Source organism: Leptopilina boulardi, unplaced genomic scaffold, assembly GCF_019393585.1.
Source record: "Leptopilina boulardi isolate dan_hultmark-lab unplaced genomic scaffold, ZJU_Lbou_2.1 LbouV2_72, whole genome shotgun sequence".
In the NCBI taxonomy this organism is placed as follows: Eukaryota; Metazoa; Arthropoda; class Insecta; order Hymenoptera; family Figitidae; genus Leptopilina; species Leptopilina boulardi.
Genome location: NW_026138019.1, coordinates 451,664 through 471,004, shown reverse-complemented (window position 1 = coordinate 471,004; position 19,341 = coordinate 451,664). Strand labels below are relative to the sequence as shown.

Genomic DNA, 19,341 nt, shown 5'->3' with positions numbered 1-19,341 from the left:
AATATTTTAACTCATCTATCATTTTTAATGTCAGTTGTTGAGAAGTAATAGAACCAAGCGAGGAAAATTACAATCATAACAAGAAAATAGAGATACGAAATCTGACACTTTACTGTATGTTATTCTTTTATATATATACATATATTTAACAATAGTGTTTTATTGAAGGTTCTGGGTTTAGAAAATAGATACTAGATAAACAACATTGATCATTCGTAGATTCTTTGACACACACACACATATTTATATATATATGTTGCCACATTTATGGAATTCCAAACAACAAGATATGGAGCCATTATGCTCGTTCTCCACGCGATACAAGATATCAACTACCAATACCTTTAAAGAAAACGACATCGCGGCATTTGCGGATCGATGAAATACTTCCGAGTTGTACGAAAGGAGAGCATGCGATTCGACAATAGGAAATAAGGATGAATGTTATATTTCGATGCACTGAAAATGGAATTCACATACATGAAAAAGATAAATAAAATAAAACCGCCAAATGTAAATATATAGAAAAAGATGAATTTTTATTCATAAAAATATTTTTAATCACTTTTACTAAATAATTATTTATTTGCATTAAAAAAAAAATTTAACACAAATAAAATTTTTATTCGAACTGTAAATAAAATTTATTTCAAAACAGAAAATTTATAATTGTAAAAATAGTAATTTTAAAAATTTTAATTGTCAAAATAGTAGAGAAAAAAAAAAATTAGAAGATTATTATTATACAGTTTCAAATAAAAATAAAGCATTTGAGATAAATGTTTTTAATTGTTTTCTTTAGGTAAAAAAAAATTATTATTATGAAAATATTAAATATATTAATCTCATATATGTTAAAAGAGAAAGAGAGAGAGAGAGAGAGAGATGAGAAAATGCATTTAAATTACACAAAATGCTAAAGGCTGGTAATTAATTCGAGGGAAAGTTTATATTGATCAAACCTGTAAAGGATGCAAAATATTATGCTTTGAAGAACATTATTCGCGAGAGCTCGTAATATTTTATTCATACGCAAATAAGGAATAACTTGGTCTGACTGATGCAAAGTCGTAAAGTACATGCTTCTTGAAGTTGAGTAAACTGCAGGATGCAGTAAAGTGAACTTTAGAGTTCTAGGGCGCTTGGCATCAATTGTATTATGTTAGTAAGACATTTAACAACCAGAAATTTCATGTATGAAAAATAGACTTGTTTTTTTCCCTCTCATTTTATATACACGAAAAATATTTGAAACAAATTGAAAAAAATGAATTTAATTAAATTAATAATTGTCAAATAATTTTTGTTTTCCAAAAAAATGATTTTGTTGAAGAATTTAAAATTTCAGAAAAATGAATTCATTTTTTTTTAAGAAAAAAAATTGATCTTAATGTGGTATTTTTTTTTAATGAAAGTGGTGAAAACTAAAACTTGAAACTGCTATATATATAAAGCTTTTACCGAATACTTAATGTCATTGTATAATTGTCACATAATTTTCACCTCTCTTCAAATATTATGACCCGTTTGAAGTTATATATACTTGGACAATAAAAAAAAAGCATGTCACCAACAGTATCCGCATATAACTCAATTTTACGATTTTACATTCTATATAAACTACATTTGATAATTACTGCGTTGTTGCAAGGACCACAATGGTCACGAAGATTAATAACACAATTTTTTTTTTCACTTTTAGACACGTTACTACTATATATTTGACAAAAAATGCCAACAAAAGATAATTTTTTTTTCATTTTAAAAATTTTATTATTTTTATAATTTATTTTTAATTTAATAATTATTAAATTCTTATAATTACGAATATTTGGATTTTAATTAAGATTTTTGTGTTTAACAATATTTTTTGTCAATTAGAGAATGAGGAACATTTATTTTTGTAATATTTAACGCATTTTCAAATTGTAATTTTTTTTTCCATTTTAAGTTAATTGAAAAAGAGTTGATTTTCTCTTTTTTTTTGCAAAAAACCCAAGTTTCATGTATTGTGAACGAATCTTCACAAACGTGAAATGTCATTGGCGGCTGAATAATTGCGTTACAACATCGAGTTAATCGGGCGACAGAATTTCGATGCTGGACAGCCGTGTTCGTTAATAATTGATCGTGAAAGTAACGCATTACATTGAAGAGAATCTGCATAATTTCTATTTCACGCATTGGCTGTGATCGAAAAAGAGAGAGAGAGCGATCTGGTTGAAGTAATTTAATAAAACAAAAAAAAAAAAAACGAAAAATAAATTCAACTTAACTTCATTATTTGAATTCAATACAACTGTCAATGGAAAAAATAAATTACATTTTTAAAAGCAAATGAAATTTAAACTGAAGTTTACATTTATTTCGATATTTGAAAATGCGATTTTATTTTCAAAATTTAAATTTGGAATTTAACAAATATTTTCCATGTCTTTGAAAATGTTACAATTTTTCAAAATATAAATTAAAAAAAGTATTTTTTTTACTAATTCATAATTCCAATGCGATTTAGTAATTCTTCTGTTTGCTGGATAAACTAATTAATATTGTAAAATCATGTGTGAGTTGAACGTATAACGAAGGCGTATAAGAAATTTACGATGCTTTTAATACCTGCCAGCATTCATTCTCATCTCTGACATTTGAAAAAGAATAACGACTACGTACGCTATTGTTTCGGTAAAAAAAAAATACAATATATACAATAATATATATATATTATGAGAAAATATGTAATTTTTATTTGCGAATTAAATACTCACCACTGTCGCCATTATAATTTATATTCTCTCCATCCTCACGTCTCCACATAACATAGGGCTCTGGATATCCGGTTGCCTTGCAAGTTAATGTTACATTCGATGCTTCACGTACAACCATGTCCGTACTTGTTTCTTTGGCAATGATCGACGGTGGCACTGTAATATGAAAAGAAATAAAGAAAATAATAAAAAAAAAAAACAACGCAAAAAGCATTTTTCTAGGTCATTCGTGTATTTATTTAAATTAATTAAAAAAAATAGATAATTTATATTTTATCAAAAATTATTTAATATCACAGAAAATTAAAAGGCATTAAAATAAGCTGCAACGCTTATTATTTTAATCCAATTTTGCTTATTTTAATTCATTTTGGTATTAAAATAAGCAAAATTGGATTAAAATAATAGGCGTTGCAGCTTATTTTAATGCCTTTTAATTTTCTGTGATAACAATTTTAATAATACAGTGGAACCTCGATTATCCGAACCGAAAAACATTTTATCCGAACTTCTATTATCCGAACTATTTTTTGGTCTCCCGAATTTTTAATTTTATTTTCTCTATTTATTTTATCATTCATTCATTTCTGAGAAGAATGCGTGATTTGGCATCTAAAAAACGAATAGATGCTATCTTTCAAAAGCAAAATAACCAAATTTATGCCAAAAAAAATCTTAAAAATTTCCGAATTTTTCTGACTTTTTAATATATTATTAATTAATATATATTTACATATATGTATATACTTATGTATATTTAAAAACATATGTATTAAGTTAAATATATAGTTCAACTGTACATTTTTTTACTTTAATTATAAAAAAAAAAATAAAATCTCTATTATCCGAACCCGGCCTTGCCTAGATTAGTTCGGCCCAGGTAGAAAAATTAACATTACTAACGTTACTAATGTTACTAACGTTAGTACCTATAGAAAATTAAGAAAATATTTCTAAATTGTATTTTTGCAGAAACTTGTCGAAAATCGACCACCAGGAAGTATTTAATGTTCTTACCCGCACTTTTTATAATTTTCATTTCTATTATCACTTCCACTTTTTTTATTTTCATTACCGTTTCCACTTTCACTTTTTCTAATTCTCATTCGCACTTCCATTTCCACTTCCACTCTTTCTAATTCTCATTTCCATTTTCACTTTTTTATTTTCATTACCACTTCCACTTTTTCTAATTTTTATTCCCACTTCTCTTTTTCTAATTTTCATTCCCACTTCTACTCCCATTTTTTCCACTTCTAATTTTCATTAGCTGTTGCCATTTCGACTAAAACTCTTTCTAATTTCCATTTACACAACCATTTACACTTTTTTTAATTACCATGTATGGAAATTAGTAAAAGTGAAAGTGATAATGAAAATTTAAATAATTAGGAATGGAAGTGGGAGTGAAGATATAAAAAAGTTGTAATGAAAATAAAAAAGTGGAAGATGAAATGGGAATGAAAATTGGAACAAGTCGAAGTGAAAGTGGGAATGAGAATTAGAAAAAGTGGTTGTGGCAATGAATATAAAAAACTGGAAGTGGAAATAGGAATGGGAATGAAAATTAGAAAAAGTGGAAGTGAAGTGGGAATGAAAATTAGAAAAAGTGGAAGTGAAGTGGGAATGAGAATTAGAAAGAGTAGAAGTGAAAATGGAAGTGCGAATGAGAATTAGAAAAAGTATAAGTGGAAATGGGACTGAAAATTACAAAAAAGTTTAAGTGGAAGTGGAAGTGAAAGTGGTAATGGGAAAGTAGTGGCAAAGTTTCTGTGAAAATATATTTTAGAAACTCTTAATTTTTTTATAGGTACTAACGTTAGTAACATTAGTAATGTTAGTAACATTAGTAACGTTAGTAACGTTAATTTTTTCACCTGGGGGATAATCGAGGTTCCACTGTAATAGTAATAGTAATAATAATAATAATAATAGTGTATAATTATAATAATAAAAATAGCAATAATTGTTATAAAAATATTTTTCATTATTATTCACATTATTTACGTGATGTAACATTTTGAATTTTGAACAAGAATCATTTCGATTCCCCGAATGCAAATGCAAGCAACTGTTAAATTAAATTCGCGAACATTGTACGTGTAACACTTTAAGTGATAAATTGGAGTAGTTGTGTGACCTAGAGTTCTAATTCAGCTTTGTAGATTATTCGCATAACTTCTTAAATTAGTTGTCTGAGTAGAAGATAACAGGGTGTAGTAATTCGTCGTCCTGATGTTTCATACATATATATATGTGTGTATACATTTAGAATATAGCGAGTTGTGAGAGACATGTTTGTGTCGCATAGTTGATTGGCGTGAAGGAAACTTACCAACAACTTGAAGGTAGCCCTGACGACTTCTCATAGGGTCTGTGTTTACTTGACACATGTACCAACCACGATCCACTTCCTGAACTTTCTTTATGTGAAGAAACCAAGAACGATGATCATTGTATGAAAGTGATATACGTGGATTTTGTGTAATTACATTATGATGAATTGAGAGAATTGTTTGTGTGTCGACACGAACCCACGCTACCTAAAAAAAAAAATTACACAACCATTTTTGTTAATTGCAAGTACATAAATTTCTTTTCTTATTAAATAATTTAATTATTAATTTAAGTTTTTAATTTGTTTTTTATATTAAATTAAAAATTAACCATATAGTAACCGTTACCATAGCAACTGTTTACATAACAAAAACAGTTACCATAATAACCGTTACAATTACCGTTTTTTCTTTACGGTTTGCTAAGGATTTTTCCCCCTAGCAAGTTTCAATATTTTATTAAAACTTAATTTTGAAATTTTTTTTTTAATTTTACCTTCATTACTGTATAATTTCCTCGGAATTAATTGAAATAAAAATAAAGTACGCGAATGAAATTTGATTATTTGCTGCCGAGAATGCAGGAACCTCGAAGAGAAAACTTTTAAAAACATATTTGAAATGCTTTTATTAGTCTAATAAATATTGTACTCAACTAAACTTAAAAATTAGAATTACAAATATTCTTCTTTATCTATATAAAGAAAATTTAAATACCCTACAGTCAAAATCTTATTTAAAACATAAAATGAAGCAGTTTTAACGAAATGAATAAGTTGTTGTTTGAAAATTGAATAAAAATTGCTTTGGATGAAAAGTTTACTTCTCCCCCCCTCTCTCTCTCTCTCTGTACCTCCAGCCCCTTCATCGCCCCTTTACAAATACTTTTTGAAAGCATTGCTATTGAAACTTGTGCCGGAACTATGTGTTCGTTGAATAAAGTAAAGTATCTGCTTTCAAACTACGCGAAGCTCTTTTCAGCTTTCTGTATATACATATATAGTCAGTTGGAAGAAATTTATCAAGTCGATTCCTTATATACTAAGTCGAAGGAAATATACACGTTTCGCCATAAGTAGATAGAGAAATACAGAAACATATAACTTTAATGGACGAAAACCAACGTGTGCTCTCTCTCAAATGTAAGTTTCTCGTCTAAATCCAGGAAGTATTACCAGGATTACAGTAGTGTGCGGTAGGGTTATTTGAAACCGATAGTTTTCAGTCTCAATCGATATTTCTGCCAATCCACCTTGAATCCTTTCTAATCCATCCTTGTACAAACTCACAATCTCTCACTCTCTCTCTCTCTTTCTCTTTCTCTCTCTTACGTAAATTCCAATTTTTCGACCACACATAAAATCCCATTTTGCTGTTTAAGTTTTCCCCAGAAATGCATTTTCTCAGGAAAACGCGTGCAAAGACACGTTGGGGTTCCTTGTTGGAAAATTCAATGTAATATATAGAGTGAACTCTGTCCATGAACATGTTACACAATATACTCGAGTTTCGAACAAGAGGACATCTTGGGAATTTTGTCATTTGTAGCGCTCAAAAACGAAAAGTTTTCTTACGCGACAAAATTTATTATTTATCACGACAAGAAAAAAGAAGATGAAATTGATTAAATAAATATTTCAATTCATATGTGAAAAGTTTTTCTCTTTTTTTTTTTTATTTAACAAAAAGAAATATTTTCAAAAAATTGAAAAAAGATGTTTTTTTTTTGATTGAAGAATTTATTTTGGAGAAAATAAAATTTTATAAATTAGGATAAGAATTTAAAAATCTTTAGTAAAAGAGTGCATTGAAAATAATATAGTTCTTTTAGATTGTGAATTTTGTGAAAAGTAGGGTGAAAACAATTGAAGTCAGGTGGTTCATTTTTTTTTTTTAAATATTTCTATGGGTTGAGAGAACATCTTTTTTATTCTTAAGACATAAGTACAAACGCAAGTAATGGTCGTTTTTAATATTGTGTATTGTCCCTGCTTTTTTATTGTAGTTTTCTTTCTTTCATTCCCATTTGTAAGATTTCTTTTGTAAATACATTCAACTGACAGGTGAATTGACTTTTTTTCTCTTCTTAAAAATGTATTAAAAAAAAATTATTTTTAACGATTTCAATTTTTTTTTTAAATTCTAAAAATCACTGTTTTTATTTTTTTTAAAGAAAAAAATTAATTTTATAAAAATTGCAAATGGAATTTTAAAATATGTCTGTATTCTTTGGTACAATTAGAAAAATAATAATGGTAAAATCAAATTTCTTTTCAAAAGCGCACATATGCAGAAAATTAAGAAAGCCTGCAAGAGAAAAATTCGTATTTTTTTTTTGCCTAAAAATGATAAGATCAGAATAGATCTTCATGTTCTTTGTATATAACTCTTGTTCATGACTTTCTTAGAGAAATGTCTATGTTAAAGAACTGAAGTCCAGTAGTGTCTACGTGGGGAAAATGTTAACGAAACTAAATTTTCTCTGAGCGCGTCTGCAAGAGAAAGATTTCATTTACTGAGTGACGTGATGAAGTCACTTTCTTACTCTCTCTCTCTCTCTCTCTCTCTCTCTCTCTCTCTCTCTCTCTCTCTCTTGCAGCTCGACAAACTTCATTTAATCTTGGATATGCACTGCAGTTGTGTCATACTGTACCTTGAGAGTTTTTAATAAAATTACTCAGCATTTAAAACATTACACCCATTCTACGGGCTTTCATTCTACAGTTACAATTTGCATTTAAAACAATGTCTATGATTGTCCTATTGAGAATAAAGTCATAGCATTCACCTAATTTTCTTTTTTCTCATTCTAAATAGAAAATTAAAAAGTAAATTTTTGTTTATTAAACTGGTTTATAAATATTTATAATTAAAATTCGTTTTCTTAAGGAAATTATTATTCAAATTTTTTTATTCAAATTATAATTTATTGACAATTAATTAATAATTTAATGACAATTAATTAATAATTTATTAATAATTAATTAATAATTAAAAAAATTTTAAAGTTTACCTTAAAATTTCGTAGATTGTCGACAACGCAAGATAGTTGGGCGTCTCGCCCTATGCTCACTGTCACATTTGGTATTGGCTCTGCAAATCTTGGCAGTGAATCTATAAACAAAATTTATAATTATTATTACTTTTTTTTTAATTCAATTTTTCGAATTTTAATTCAAGAATAGATTTATGTAATATAATATTTTTGTTTGTCAATGGAAATATATTCACAAAATAATAATAAATTCAGTAACTGTTTCGAAGAGCAAATTTTTTTGAAAATATTTATTGCAAATTCGAATTACTGTTACACAGTAAAAACAAAGTCTTAAACCGTTTACACCTTAAATTAAGCCCATATATTTTGCATAAGTTTGTCCTTTTTTAATTGGTCTGACTCCGTTTACACCTTAAATTCAGCCTCAAAAATAGGCTGAAATCAAGATTTCTTTTTTAGTGTGTAGTTATTGTATTTAGTAGTAAAATACAATTTTAGTCAGACAGTAATTAAATTTCTCTATTTTTAATATAGAACATTGACTTGTACTACTAGTAGTTGAAGTCAGTATAAGTAGTATAAGACTTTATGAGTCAGACTACAAATACTAAAGTATTTACAACATCACAAACAGTTTCAGTAGTAAAAGGCAGGTTTAGTCAGACTAAACTGTTCTTAATTATCATCAGTTTTGGATTAGTAATGAAAAAGAATTGGACGAAGTAAACTTTTAAATCAGTAGTAAAAGACATTTTTAGTCAGACTGAAATTTCTCAATTTCTTATATTAGTAGTAAAATATTCAGAATAAACTATTAATAGTTATTATCATAATTGTATCAGTAGTAATAAAAATGATTAGTCAGACAAAACTGTTTATTCAGTAGTAAAATAAAATTTTAGTCAGACTAAAATATTTTGCATTTTTTTTACTATTACTATTTTTACAAGCAGTGAAACACTGTTTTAGTTTCACAAAACTATTTAGAATTAGTTGTATTTACTAGTAGTACAAAACAGTTACTGTCAGACTAAAATGTTTTTAATTTTTATATCAATAGTACTAAAAATGTTTGATAAGATTAAAATATTGAAAATTCTTTACTAAATTTTGTGATTATTATTAATTATTCATTTTGTGTATATTTAATGTGAAATAATTGTCTGAGCTTAAATTTACAAACATATATAGAATATAAATTGATTTGACTGTCGAAATTATAACAGTTAGTTTTATCATTAGAAATGAACATGTATATTCGTTTACGAAATATTACTACTGATGGTATATAAACAAGGCGTGTGTAACGGTGTGTAATATAGTGCCGTAACGCGGACGTGTTTTCGACGTACATCTAATGCGAAATGGTTATAGAAACCCATACGACGGATCATGGTGTACATTGCAACGCTGTAACGACTGTCTTTAATAGACATGAATTTCGTAGTACCGGTATAACCTCGGGAATGTTATGGTCGCCACGGGAATGTACAGGAATTAACTAAGCACTATAACTTTCGAATAGCCTCCTTCACAAACTTCCACTTTAGCACGTGTAATCAATCATTTTTATTGCCATTAAGATTATTATGTTATAGCGTAAATATTTTATATCAATTAAATCTCACTTTTTTTTCACTTTATATTTTATTAAACTTTTTTATATTTTTTTATTTTTTGTTATAATACAATTAAAAAAATAATTGAAACACCAAAATTTTGGTTTTATCAACTAAAAGTTTTTTGAGAACCAATAAATATTTATTTGAAATAAAAAAAAAAATAATTAATTAATTTTAATGACTCGTTCAAAGTAGCGTAAAAGTAAATCTTAAGTTATAAGTAAATTTACATTGTTAATAATATTCCTAGAGATTGTTCTCTGATGTCGTAAATTTTCCTAGATTCAATACTAAGATAAATTTACCATAACTTCTAATGTAAATTTTCTACCCCCAAAGTATATATCATAGTTATATATCTGTGGGTAATATTTCTATATGTAAATTTACATGTTCACTCTAAAATTTTACATTTATTCCAAAATTTCCTATACACTCAGAAGTGCACATTAAATTCACATGATAATTTGCAAAATATTGTTTAGCATTTAAATGGTTATGAATTTAATTGCAATTTTAATTGGCACACAATAATAATTATGAAACGATTAAAAAAAGATAATTGGCGTTATAACGCAGTAAGTAGTAAAACCACAGTTTGATCAGACATTTATTATTTATTTAGTTAAAAAAAAGTAATAATAATCTTTAATTAAATTTAAACAATTTTAGAGACATTATAATTTACTGTTTCGAAAAATGTCGAAAATTTTTCCAAAAATCCAAAATTTATCGTGACCTAGCTGCTGGACCAATCAAAAAGTGTGTTATACATTTTTTGATCCTTTCGGGTTAATAGGTACTTTGGCGGTATTCCCGAAGGATTATCTCTTAAATTTAAAAAATCGAAAATTTTGAATAATGCTGGATTTTACTTGCGTGTATATTATAATATATTCATAAACTGTATAAGTAGAACAATTTATTTTAAGTCAGACAATTAGCCCATTTTCCATATGCTTATGTTATACATTAATTTATTTTTAAATGAAAATTTATTATATTTGGTCGCGTTACCCTAACATTGAAATCTGTGAATAAAAATTTAAGTAGTATAAACATGTTTTAGTCAGACGAAAAAAGTTTTTTAAAATAAAAAGTAGTTTCGAAAAATGTATTTCAATTTGAAAAATTCTGTCTTTTTTTTTACTTTTAGAAAATATTTAAAAATTGCCTAAAATATCGAAGTAGTACAAACACGATTTGGTCAGACATAATAATTATTACTATAATTGTAGAAATAAATCCTAATTCTATTTTCCTTGTCATTATAATTTATCACAAAAAAAAAATGTTTTCCAAAAAGACATTATAACAAAAAATGAAAATACATTCAAGTAGTAAATTATAATTCTCCAACAAACTGTACAAGTAGAACAATCTGTATTAAGTCAGACAATTGTCACATTTTCCACCTGTTTATGACATACATATTGCATTATCAAATTAAAATTTATTATATTTGGTCGTGTTGAATCCTGTTAATATGAATTTAAGTAGTATAAACATATTTTAGTCAGACATTCATTAAACAGAACACTTAATTTTAGACACTTATTATTTATTTCAACTAAACTATTTTAATTACTTTTTTTAATTTTTAATTTCATTACTTTCTTTATTATTTTTATTATTTTTATTTTATTTTTTTTATTACTTTAATATTATTTTTATTTTATAATAAAATAATTTTTAATTTTATCATTTTAATTGTAATATTTTAAATAAATTCTTTTGTAAAAAACTAGGATATTTCTTTTTAGTAAAATATATAAGAAAAGAAAACGAAACACACGCGCTTAAAAGCGTTTTGTAATGGAATTAGTTAGTTGTTCTGGTTTTTGTTTGTGAGGATTTACGTCTATGTCTATATCCGCTTACGTCCAGTTTGACCATGGATTCAGAGACCATAGTAGAGTGTTTTCTTAGCACCGTCGACCCTAACCGCATACCCACACACACACACACACACATACATGTGAGAGTCTTTCATGTCAGAGAGAGAAGGCGAAGAAAGGAGCTCGAGGCTTTCAAAAGCAATGGATTCTCGTTAGAGCCCTGCCTTTCTTTGTCCGGCCTCTACCTCTTTTTTTTTTCCTCCTAACGTTACTACATTGACGATGTTTACTTAACGGAGGGTTTCTTTCTGACTAAGTGAAATGCAAAGCGAATGGAAACCAAGAATCGCGATGAATAACCTTTTTTTTCACCGAAAAAAAAAAAATAAAAGAAAAGAAATCACATGATTCAGCGATTTTTAAACTTTATTTTGAAATTTTTTTTTTCTTACCTCCCTATTTGCATTTTAAATCCATGACAGGTTAAAAATCAAACTCTATTTTTATTTTTTGTTTACCTTTTACGTCTTTTGATATTTTTAATGGCGGGAACTTTTTCTTCTTTTTTAATTCAGGAAGCAAAAATTTTTCTAAATTTGTAATTGTAAAATTATGTAAAGTAAATTTCAAAATTAAATAATCCGATGAAATTCTAGTGATTATTTCTAGATGAGAAAAGAAAGGTTATTTCGAATCGTTTTTTTTCCTTCTTTTTTTTTGATGATATGTAAAGTGATCGATGCTGGGTGAGTCGCAAAACGTTCCATTTATAGTCTCTCTCTCTCTTTCTAGAAATAGTCGTGTGGTCTCGCGCGCATCGTGAGAAAATCTCGTTCGACTTTTTACTGCTTCGAGAAACCACATTCAAGAATCGCAAATCTCACGTCACCGAGTGGAAAAACGATCGTCTTATCAAAATCCTAAAAGTCCCACTCTCCGGAGCTTTTCTACATCGAACACATAAAACGCTTACATCTCTCGGGCACGGGGGGTTTATACATACACATATATATATATATATACACGCTGTTTCCAAGGCACCTCATAACTACGCTTACATGTATTTGAATAAATCTCATCCGTTCACCTTAAATTCATTCTATGTTATTTTAAAATACCATTGTAGTTTGCGGTGCACAAAAAAAAAGGAGAAGAAAAACAACCAACTGCAGATAAACTTCAAGATTTAATATCAAAAGAAAAAGATTAAACATAGAGGGAATTTTGTTATTTTTAATATTTTTTTTGTTTTGAAGAAAATAATATTTTCACATATGAGAATTTTTATATATTTTTTTAAATAGTTAAAAATAATTAATTAATAGCCAAAAAGTATTAAAAAAAAAAAATTATAATTTAGGGTCATTCAATTTTATTTCACCTATAGTCGTTGCGGCCTATTTTTAGAAAAATTTGGTATTTTGTATTAATGACTTTTAATATCCGTACAATTCATTTTTGACAATTATTTTATGAAATTTTTTTTATTTAGGTTGAAATTTAGTTTTTAAGTTGAGTTGCACGGAAAACAGGTTAGTTTGACAACTTTGGAAATTTTATAAAAAAGAACAGAAATAATTTAGTTAGTAAATTTTTTTTCATTCATATTTGTTGAAAATAGTCTAATTTACCAATGTTAATTGATAATTATGTAAAAAAAACCAAAATACTACGTGAAAATTAACATTCAAACTTACCTGTAAAATGTCAAAATTTGTCACATTTTATTTATATTTTCCAAGAAAGTTTATAAATATTATAAAATTTATTACTACCTAACAATAAGTACTTTCCAAGTACTTTCACATGATATGTTGGCATTTTATTTTTATAATATAAAAAAAAGTGAAATTTTACCTTGAATATTGAACTTTTCAGGATTTTATCAGATTTTAAACACTTATATCTTCGCAGGCGATTAATGAAAAAATCCCATTTTGGTATTAAAATTTAAGTTACGTTTTCTTTATTCATCCTATCAAAATTTGGTGATGGAGAACGAGCTACTTTTGATTTTTATTTACTTTAAAAAATCCACCTTAAAATACGAATTTAAAGGTTAAAAAACAAGTAATTTTATAAAACTGAAGTTGGTTTTCTCAATATAGATTTATTTGTATGAATTTTATTTATAAAAATACTTGTTTTTTAACCTTCAAATTCGTATTTTACGGTGAATTTTTTAAAGTGAATAAAAATCAAAAGTAGCTCGTTCTCCATCATCAAATTTTGATAAGATGAATAAAGAAGATTTAACTTAAATTTTAAAACCAAAATAGGATTTTTTCATTAATCGCCTGCGAAGATATAAGTGTTCAAAATCAGATAAAATCCTCAAAAGTTCAAGATTCAAGGTAAAATTTCACATATTTCTATATTATAAAAATAGAAAGCCAACATATCATGTGAAAGTTCTTGGAAAGTACTTATTGTTAGATAGTAATGAATTTTATAATATTTATAAACTTTCTTGGAAAATATAAATAAAATGTGACAAATTTTGACATTTTACAGGTAAGTTTGAATATTAATTTTCACGTAGTATTTTGGCTTTTTTACACAATTATCAATTAACATGTTGGTAAATTAGACTATTTTCAACAAATATCAATGAAAAAAATTTTAATAACTAAATTATTTCTGTTCTTTTTTATAAAATTTCCAAAGCTGTCAAACTAACCTATTTTCCGTTCAACTCAACTTAAAAACTAAATTTCAACGTAAATAAAAAAAAATTTCATAAAATAATTGTCAAAAATGAATTGTACGGATATTCAAAGTCATTAATAAAAAATATTAAATTTTTCTAAAAATAGGCTGCAACGACTATAGGTGAAATAAAATGGAATGACCCTTTAGAATTCGTTTTCGAATTTGGTACTGGATTTCTGATAGAAAATATTCAACAGATGGCGCTGCGATACTACTATTCTCCTATTCGCTCGTAAGCGCAAAAAAAAAATGTTAAATTATCATTAACCCCTTGACAGTCCAGGGCCCATATGTGGCCAGAAAAAGTCGTGCCACCTTTGTGCAAGTGGCCATATATGGCCATCGCAAAAAAATAATACTAAATTTAATTTGATTCGCCTGAAATTTGTTACTCGGGGGTTTTTGGGGTCGCTGAATCCAAATTTGAAGTCAGATTTCAAAAAAACAAAATGGCGGACCCAAAATGGCGACCATGAAAACTTAAAATTTATCAGATTTACATGAAACTCGTTGCTCAGGGGTTTTCGGGGTCTCTGATTACGAATCTGAGGTCGGTTTTTCAAAATTCAAAATGGCGGATCCAATATGGTGGATAATTTAAAAATTAATGCGTTTTGACCACAAATTGTTACTCGGGGGTTTTCGTAGTCGCTGAATTCGAATTTGAGGTCAGTTTGTCAAAATTCAAAATGGCGGATCCAATATGGCGGACAAATTTTTAAAAAATCAATCCGATTTGTCTGAAATTTGTTACTCGGGGGTTTTTGGGATCGCTCAATTCGAATTTGAGGTCGGTTTTTTGAAATTTAAAATAGCGGATCCAATATGGCGGACAAATTTAAAAATTTTTTTTTTTAAAATTTGTCCGCCATATTGGATCCGCCATTTTGAATTTTGAAAAACTGACCTCAAATTCGAATTCATCGACCACAAAAACCCCTGAGTAACAAATTTCAGGCAAATCGGTTTGATTTTTTAAAAATTTGTCCGCCATATTGGATCCGCCATTTTGAATTTTGAAAAACTGACCTCAAATTCGAATTCAGCGACCACAAAAACCTTAAATATGATGAAGTCATATTTTTTTGGAAACTTTTTTTTCGGACCGTTTTAGGCCCACCAGCGATTTTTAACTGGACTGCGAAGGGGTTAAAAGAACGACTTTTCGATTTGATAATTAAAAATAAAAACATATTTCTTGAGGATCCTTATTCATTATTTCTAAAAGCAAGAAGGCATTTTTTTTTTACGATTTTCGCATTTGGATCCTTCTCTTCTTGCTGGAGGTTTGCCACGAGGAAAGATTGCCAGTGAATTTTTTCTACAGTTAAATATCTATTTTTCTCTCTTTCTCTCTCTCTCTCGGTTTGTATCCGGCATATTCTAGGCCAAAAAGACCAATAGACTGTGTAGACTCGGCGAACCTGGAAACTTTTGCATGAAATTAACGTTGGAAAAATTACTGCTATTACCGCACGCTTGCCGCTCGTGAAATCAGCGAAGCGAAGGATGGGAGAGAGAGAGAGAGAGTGAGAGAGAGAGACCGAAGGCAGTAGCGGTTGTAATTATAAGTGTGGCTGTGACTAATTCAATTTTCCCCATCTGGTAGCGATTTGCAGGTAGAATAGCTGTGCAAAAGGAGAGATGAAAGAGGTCGCTATGTCAGAGGGGAAAAAAAAATACAAGTGAAATGGAATTTATGTGTGCTTAAAAATTAATTTCCTTCAACAAGAAAATATATAAACTTGAGAGAGAGAGAGAGACGGGGGTATCTCTTTTAATAACTGCGGTATATATTTCATATATTGGCAAACTTTCATATATCATTATTTACACAATTTTCAAACGATTTATCATGGGGAAATATTTACTCTCATTCATATATACAAATATTTAAATCCATTTCCAAAAAAATATTTTAATAATTTTTTTTTTACCCTAGAAAATAGATAAATTAATTTTTAGTCATTTATTTAAAATTCCATAAGGTTAGAAATAAAAATCTAATTCGCTTAAAGTGAATATAAAAATTTGCAAATGAGATTTTTTTTTAGCTGTCAATTTTAGTAAAGAAAATTTTTTATAGAAATTGGAAATCTAACGGAAGCACTTGACGCGCAATTGTGGCCGGATATTCGTTGAGAAAAAAAAAAAGGATTTTTGTACGAAAAGAGAGAGAGAGAGAGATTATTTTATTTCGCCTCTTCTCGGCTTTATCCCTTTTCAGTCTTCTTATTCATATTCATACTCTGGTTCCAGTACTTCGTCATCTTTTGCGAGGTGCATTCACTGCGTCGCGCTCTTGGAATTTTGCTTTTTGAAACTTCGAAATTTCATTATATATGTCCTTTGAAATCTCATTAAATTTCAATTTTCCTTTATAATAATAATAATAATAAACGTAAAAGAAATAAAATGTCCTCGTCAAATTTTACTAAAAATTTAACAATTGAATAAATATTTAAAACAAAAGAGTTAAGTTTTTTCACATTTTTTTTAATAAAAAAATATTTATTTAAATATTTATTAAAATCATTTTGAAAATAAAATATGTTAAATATATGAAATAATGGAAATTTAAATAAATTATGTGAAAATTAATAATAATCGAAGCAATTCGGAAAATGTGTTTGCGATTTGCAGTGAACGTAATTTTCATATTGGTCCCAACAAGCAATAATCGTGAATATAATTTTAGTGAGGGTCTTTCAATATACCAATTGATGAGAAGGTATAAAATTATTTAATTTATGTTGTTTAAGTACACGATTGATAATAATAATAATGATAATAATAATAGTGTTGTGGCATTGTAAATTGACAAACAATGTCATCTTCCTTGATTACATAATAAAGCACCATGACAGTTGTATTTTACCAAGTTAGCTTAACTATTTAGATGATTATAGTAACGCCAACGAACCAAGGATATTATATATTAAAATAGTTTATGCTTTGCATATAGAAATGTACATTAATATTGCAATGATGGAAAATGTAAACAATATTATAATATTCACTTGACATATAAGCGCAAATATATATCTTTATTACAAAATTAATATTGAAGATATTTTTATTAAGATTTAATCTTTATGAAATGTTATAATAAAAAAAATTTCTTACCGTTCGTGAAATCATCAACCGTTGCAATATCGTGAGTCCCATGATTATTTGCAGATTTTCCATGAATTTGAACATTTCTCGCCTGCCGTCCTGTAAAAATTAAAGAAATCATTTTTATTTTTCATTATTGTGGAAAAAAATTTTTAATAATTTTGTTTGAACAGAATCAAAAATAAATTAGACATTGATTCAAAATTTCAGGATTTTTTTGGTAATATCAATGAATAATGAGTATTTTGAAAGATGATAAAAATATTGGGTTGAAATTGACGGAAGATAAATGTCGAATACAATGAGAATGATGAAGGTGAACTGCATATATATATATATATATATTATATATATGTATGTATATATACAGTGTGATACGTGTGATTTTGGTCAACCGTTGATGTGGAGAACATGCATTCACTGCGTAGAATCACTGTCACACAAATTAGGATGAAAAGAGGGGGAAGGGGGGGGGGAGTGAAGTTCGTGACCTCGGGAGCACATGACAACAGTAACCATACTGATCTTGCTGATTTTGTATGTCGAATACATCGTTTTGCAAACTGGTCCACTAACCAAAATCATTCGTGCTTATTGTGCAATTTATACACACATCATCCCATCTGCGTGTTTCCTATTCATCAAAATAAAACATGTATATTTATATATATATATATATAACCAAATCCAAATTTAACATGAAAAATTCCCTCTACTTTTATTTCATTTAACTTTTTGAAATATTTCATTGTTATAAATAACGTGGAATTCTATTGTTATATGCTCCTTTACACCCACTCGATCTAGTACAATATTTACATTTTTTTTTATAAATGTATTAAAAAAAAATGATTTTAAATGAAAGCAAATTTTTTTTTAGTTTAAAAAAAGGTAAAATAAATCCTAATTAAGAAAAAATATGATTTTAATTAAGTTTTTTATTTTTTGTTTTAAAGTTAAAGAATTTTTTTATTTTTTAGAAATATATTTTATTCTTCAGATAGCGAACAATTGAAAATGAAATCATAATTTTTGGAAAATAATAAATAAAGATTGACAAATGAAAAGTGAATATGATTGACGCAATACTCGTCACTAATTTATTTTTTACTGCACCGCGTTTACTTGTCAAAAATTTTTCGATTTCAACTCGACAATTTCTATTATTGTAAATTTCTTTTTTTAAAATCACAAATTTTTAAATGCGAAAATGAAAAAAAAAATGTAATTTGGTTTTTTCGCATTTTGATAAACATGTTTATTCACTGGCTGACACAATATTGACTTATACTACTTGCACGTTTTTTTTCTATGTATTTTTCACTTTTATTTCTGTATATTATGCTATGTATTACAATATAGTATATATTATATTTATTATATTACATTATACTATGTTATATTACATTATATTATAATATATTACATATAATATATTACATATAATATATTACATTATATTGATTACTATAATTATTAAATTACTTCAAGAATACTTTAAAATTTTAGCGCCAAAGATTTAATTTTTAATTCTGTACTTTTTTCCAATATATATAAGATGTAGATATTTTTCAATTCCAGATGAAGCTTTTTCTAAGTACTTTGAAAGCTCATCTGAACCAAAATCGAATCGAACCAACTTATCGGACAAAAACGTGTCGAACTAAAGTCGTGTTGAAGTTTCCAACTCACGTTCGACAACCAGTTCAACATAACTACGACACTACTTCAATTTTACACGTCGCAAACCTTTCTTTTCCAAAAAAAAAATAAAAAAAAAAACTGTAAAAAAATATTGTTAGTATTATTTTTTATTATTAGAAAAATTTTATGAAAAAAAAAAATATAGAACAAAAACCAAATTAATGATTTGTATTTTTTTTTTAATAAAATTCAATTTATTATAAATGTTAAATATTTTCCAGATCGTATTTCATTATATCTACTATTCTA

The 19,341-nt window shown here is 27.1% G+C and overlaps 1 protein-coding gene across 3 annotated transcripts in view; it reads right to left on the bottom strand.

Moving 5' to 3' along the window:
* The window catches only part of LOC127290590 (lachesin-like), a 163,275-nt gene that overhangs the window by 20,965 nt on the left and 122,969 nt on the right, over positions 1–19,341 (bottom strand). For all 3 annotated transcript variants that reach the window (XM_051319276.1, XM_051319278.1, XM_051319275.1), the window contains exons 2-5: positions 17,398–17,487; positions 8,115–8,215; positions 5,101–5,308; positions 2,766–2,921 (exon numbers count right to left, since the gene is read on the bottom strand). In XM_051319276.1, coding sequence (XP_051175233.1) covers positions 2,766–2,921; positions 5,101–5,308; positions 8,115–8,215; positions 17,398–17,487 — 555 coding nt within the window. The remainder of the gene's footprint in view (positions 1–2,765; positions 2,922–5,100; positions 5,309–8,114; positions 8,216–17,397; positions 17,488–19,341) is intronic.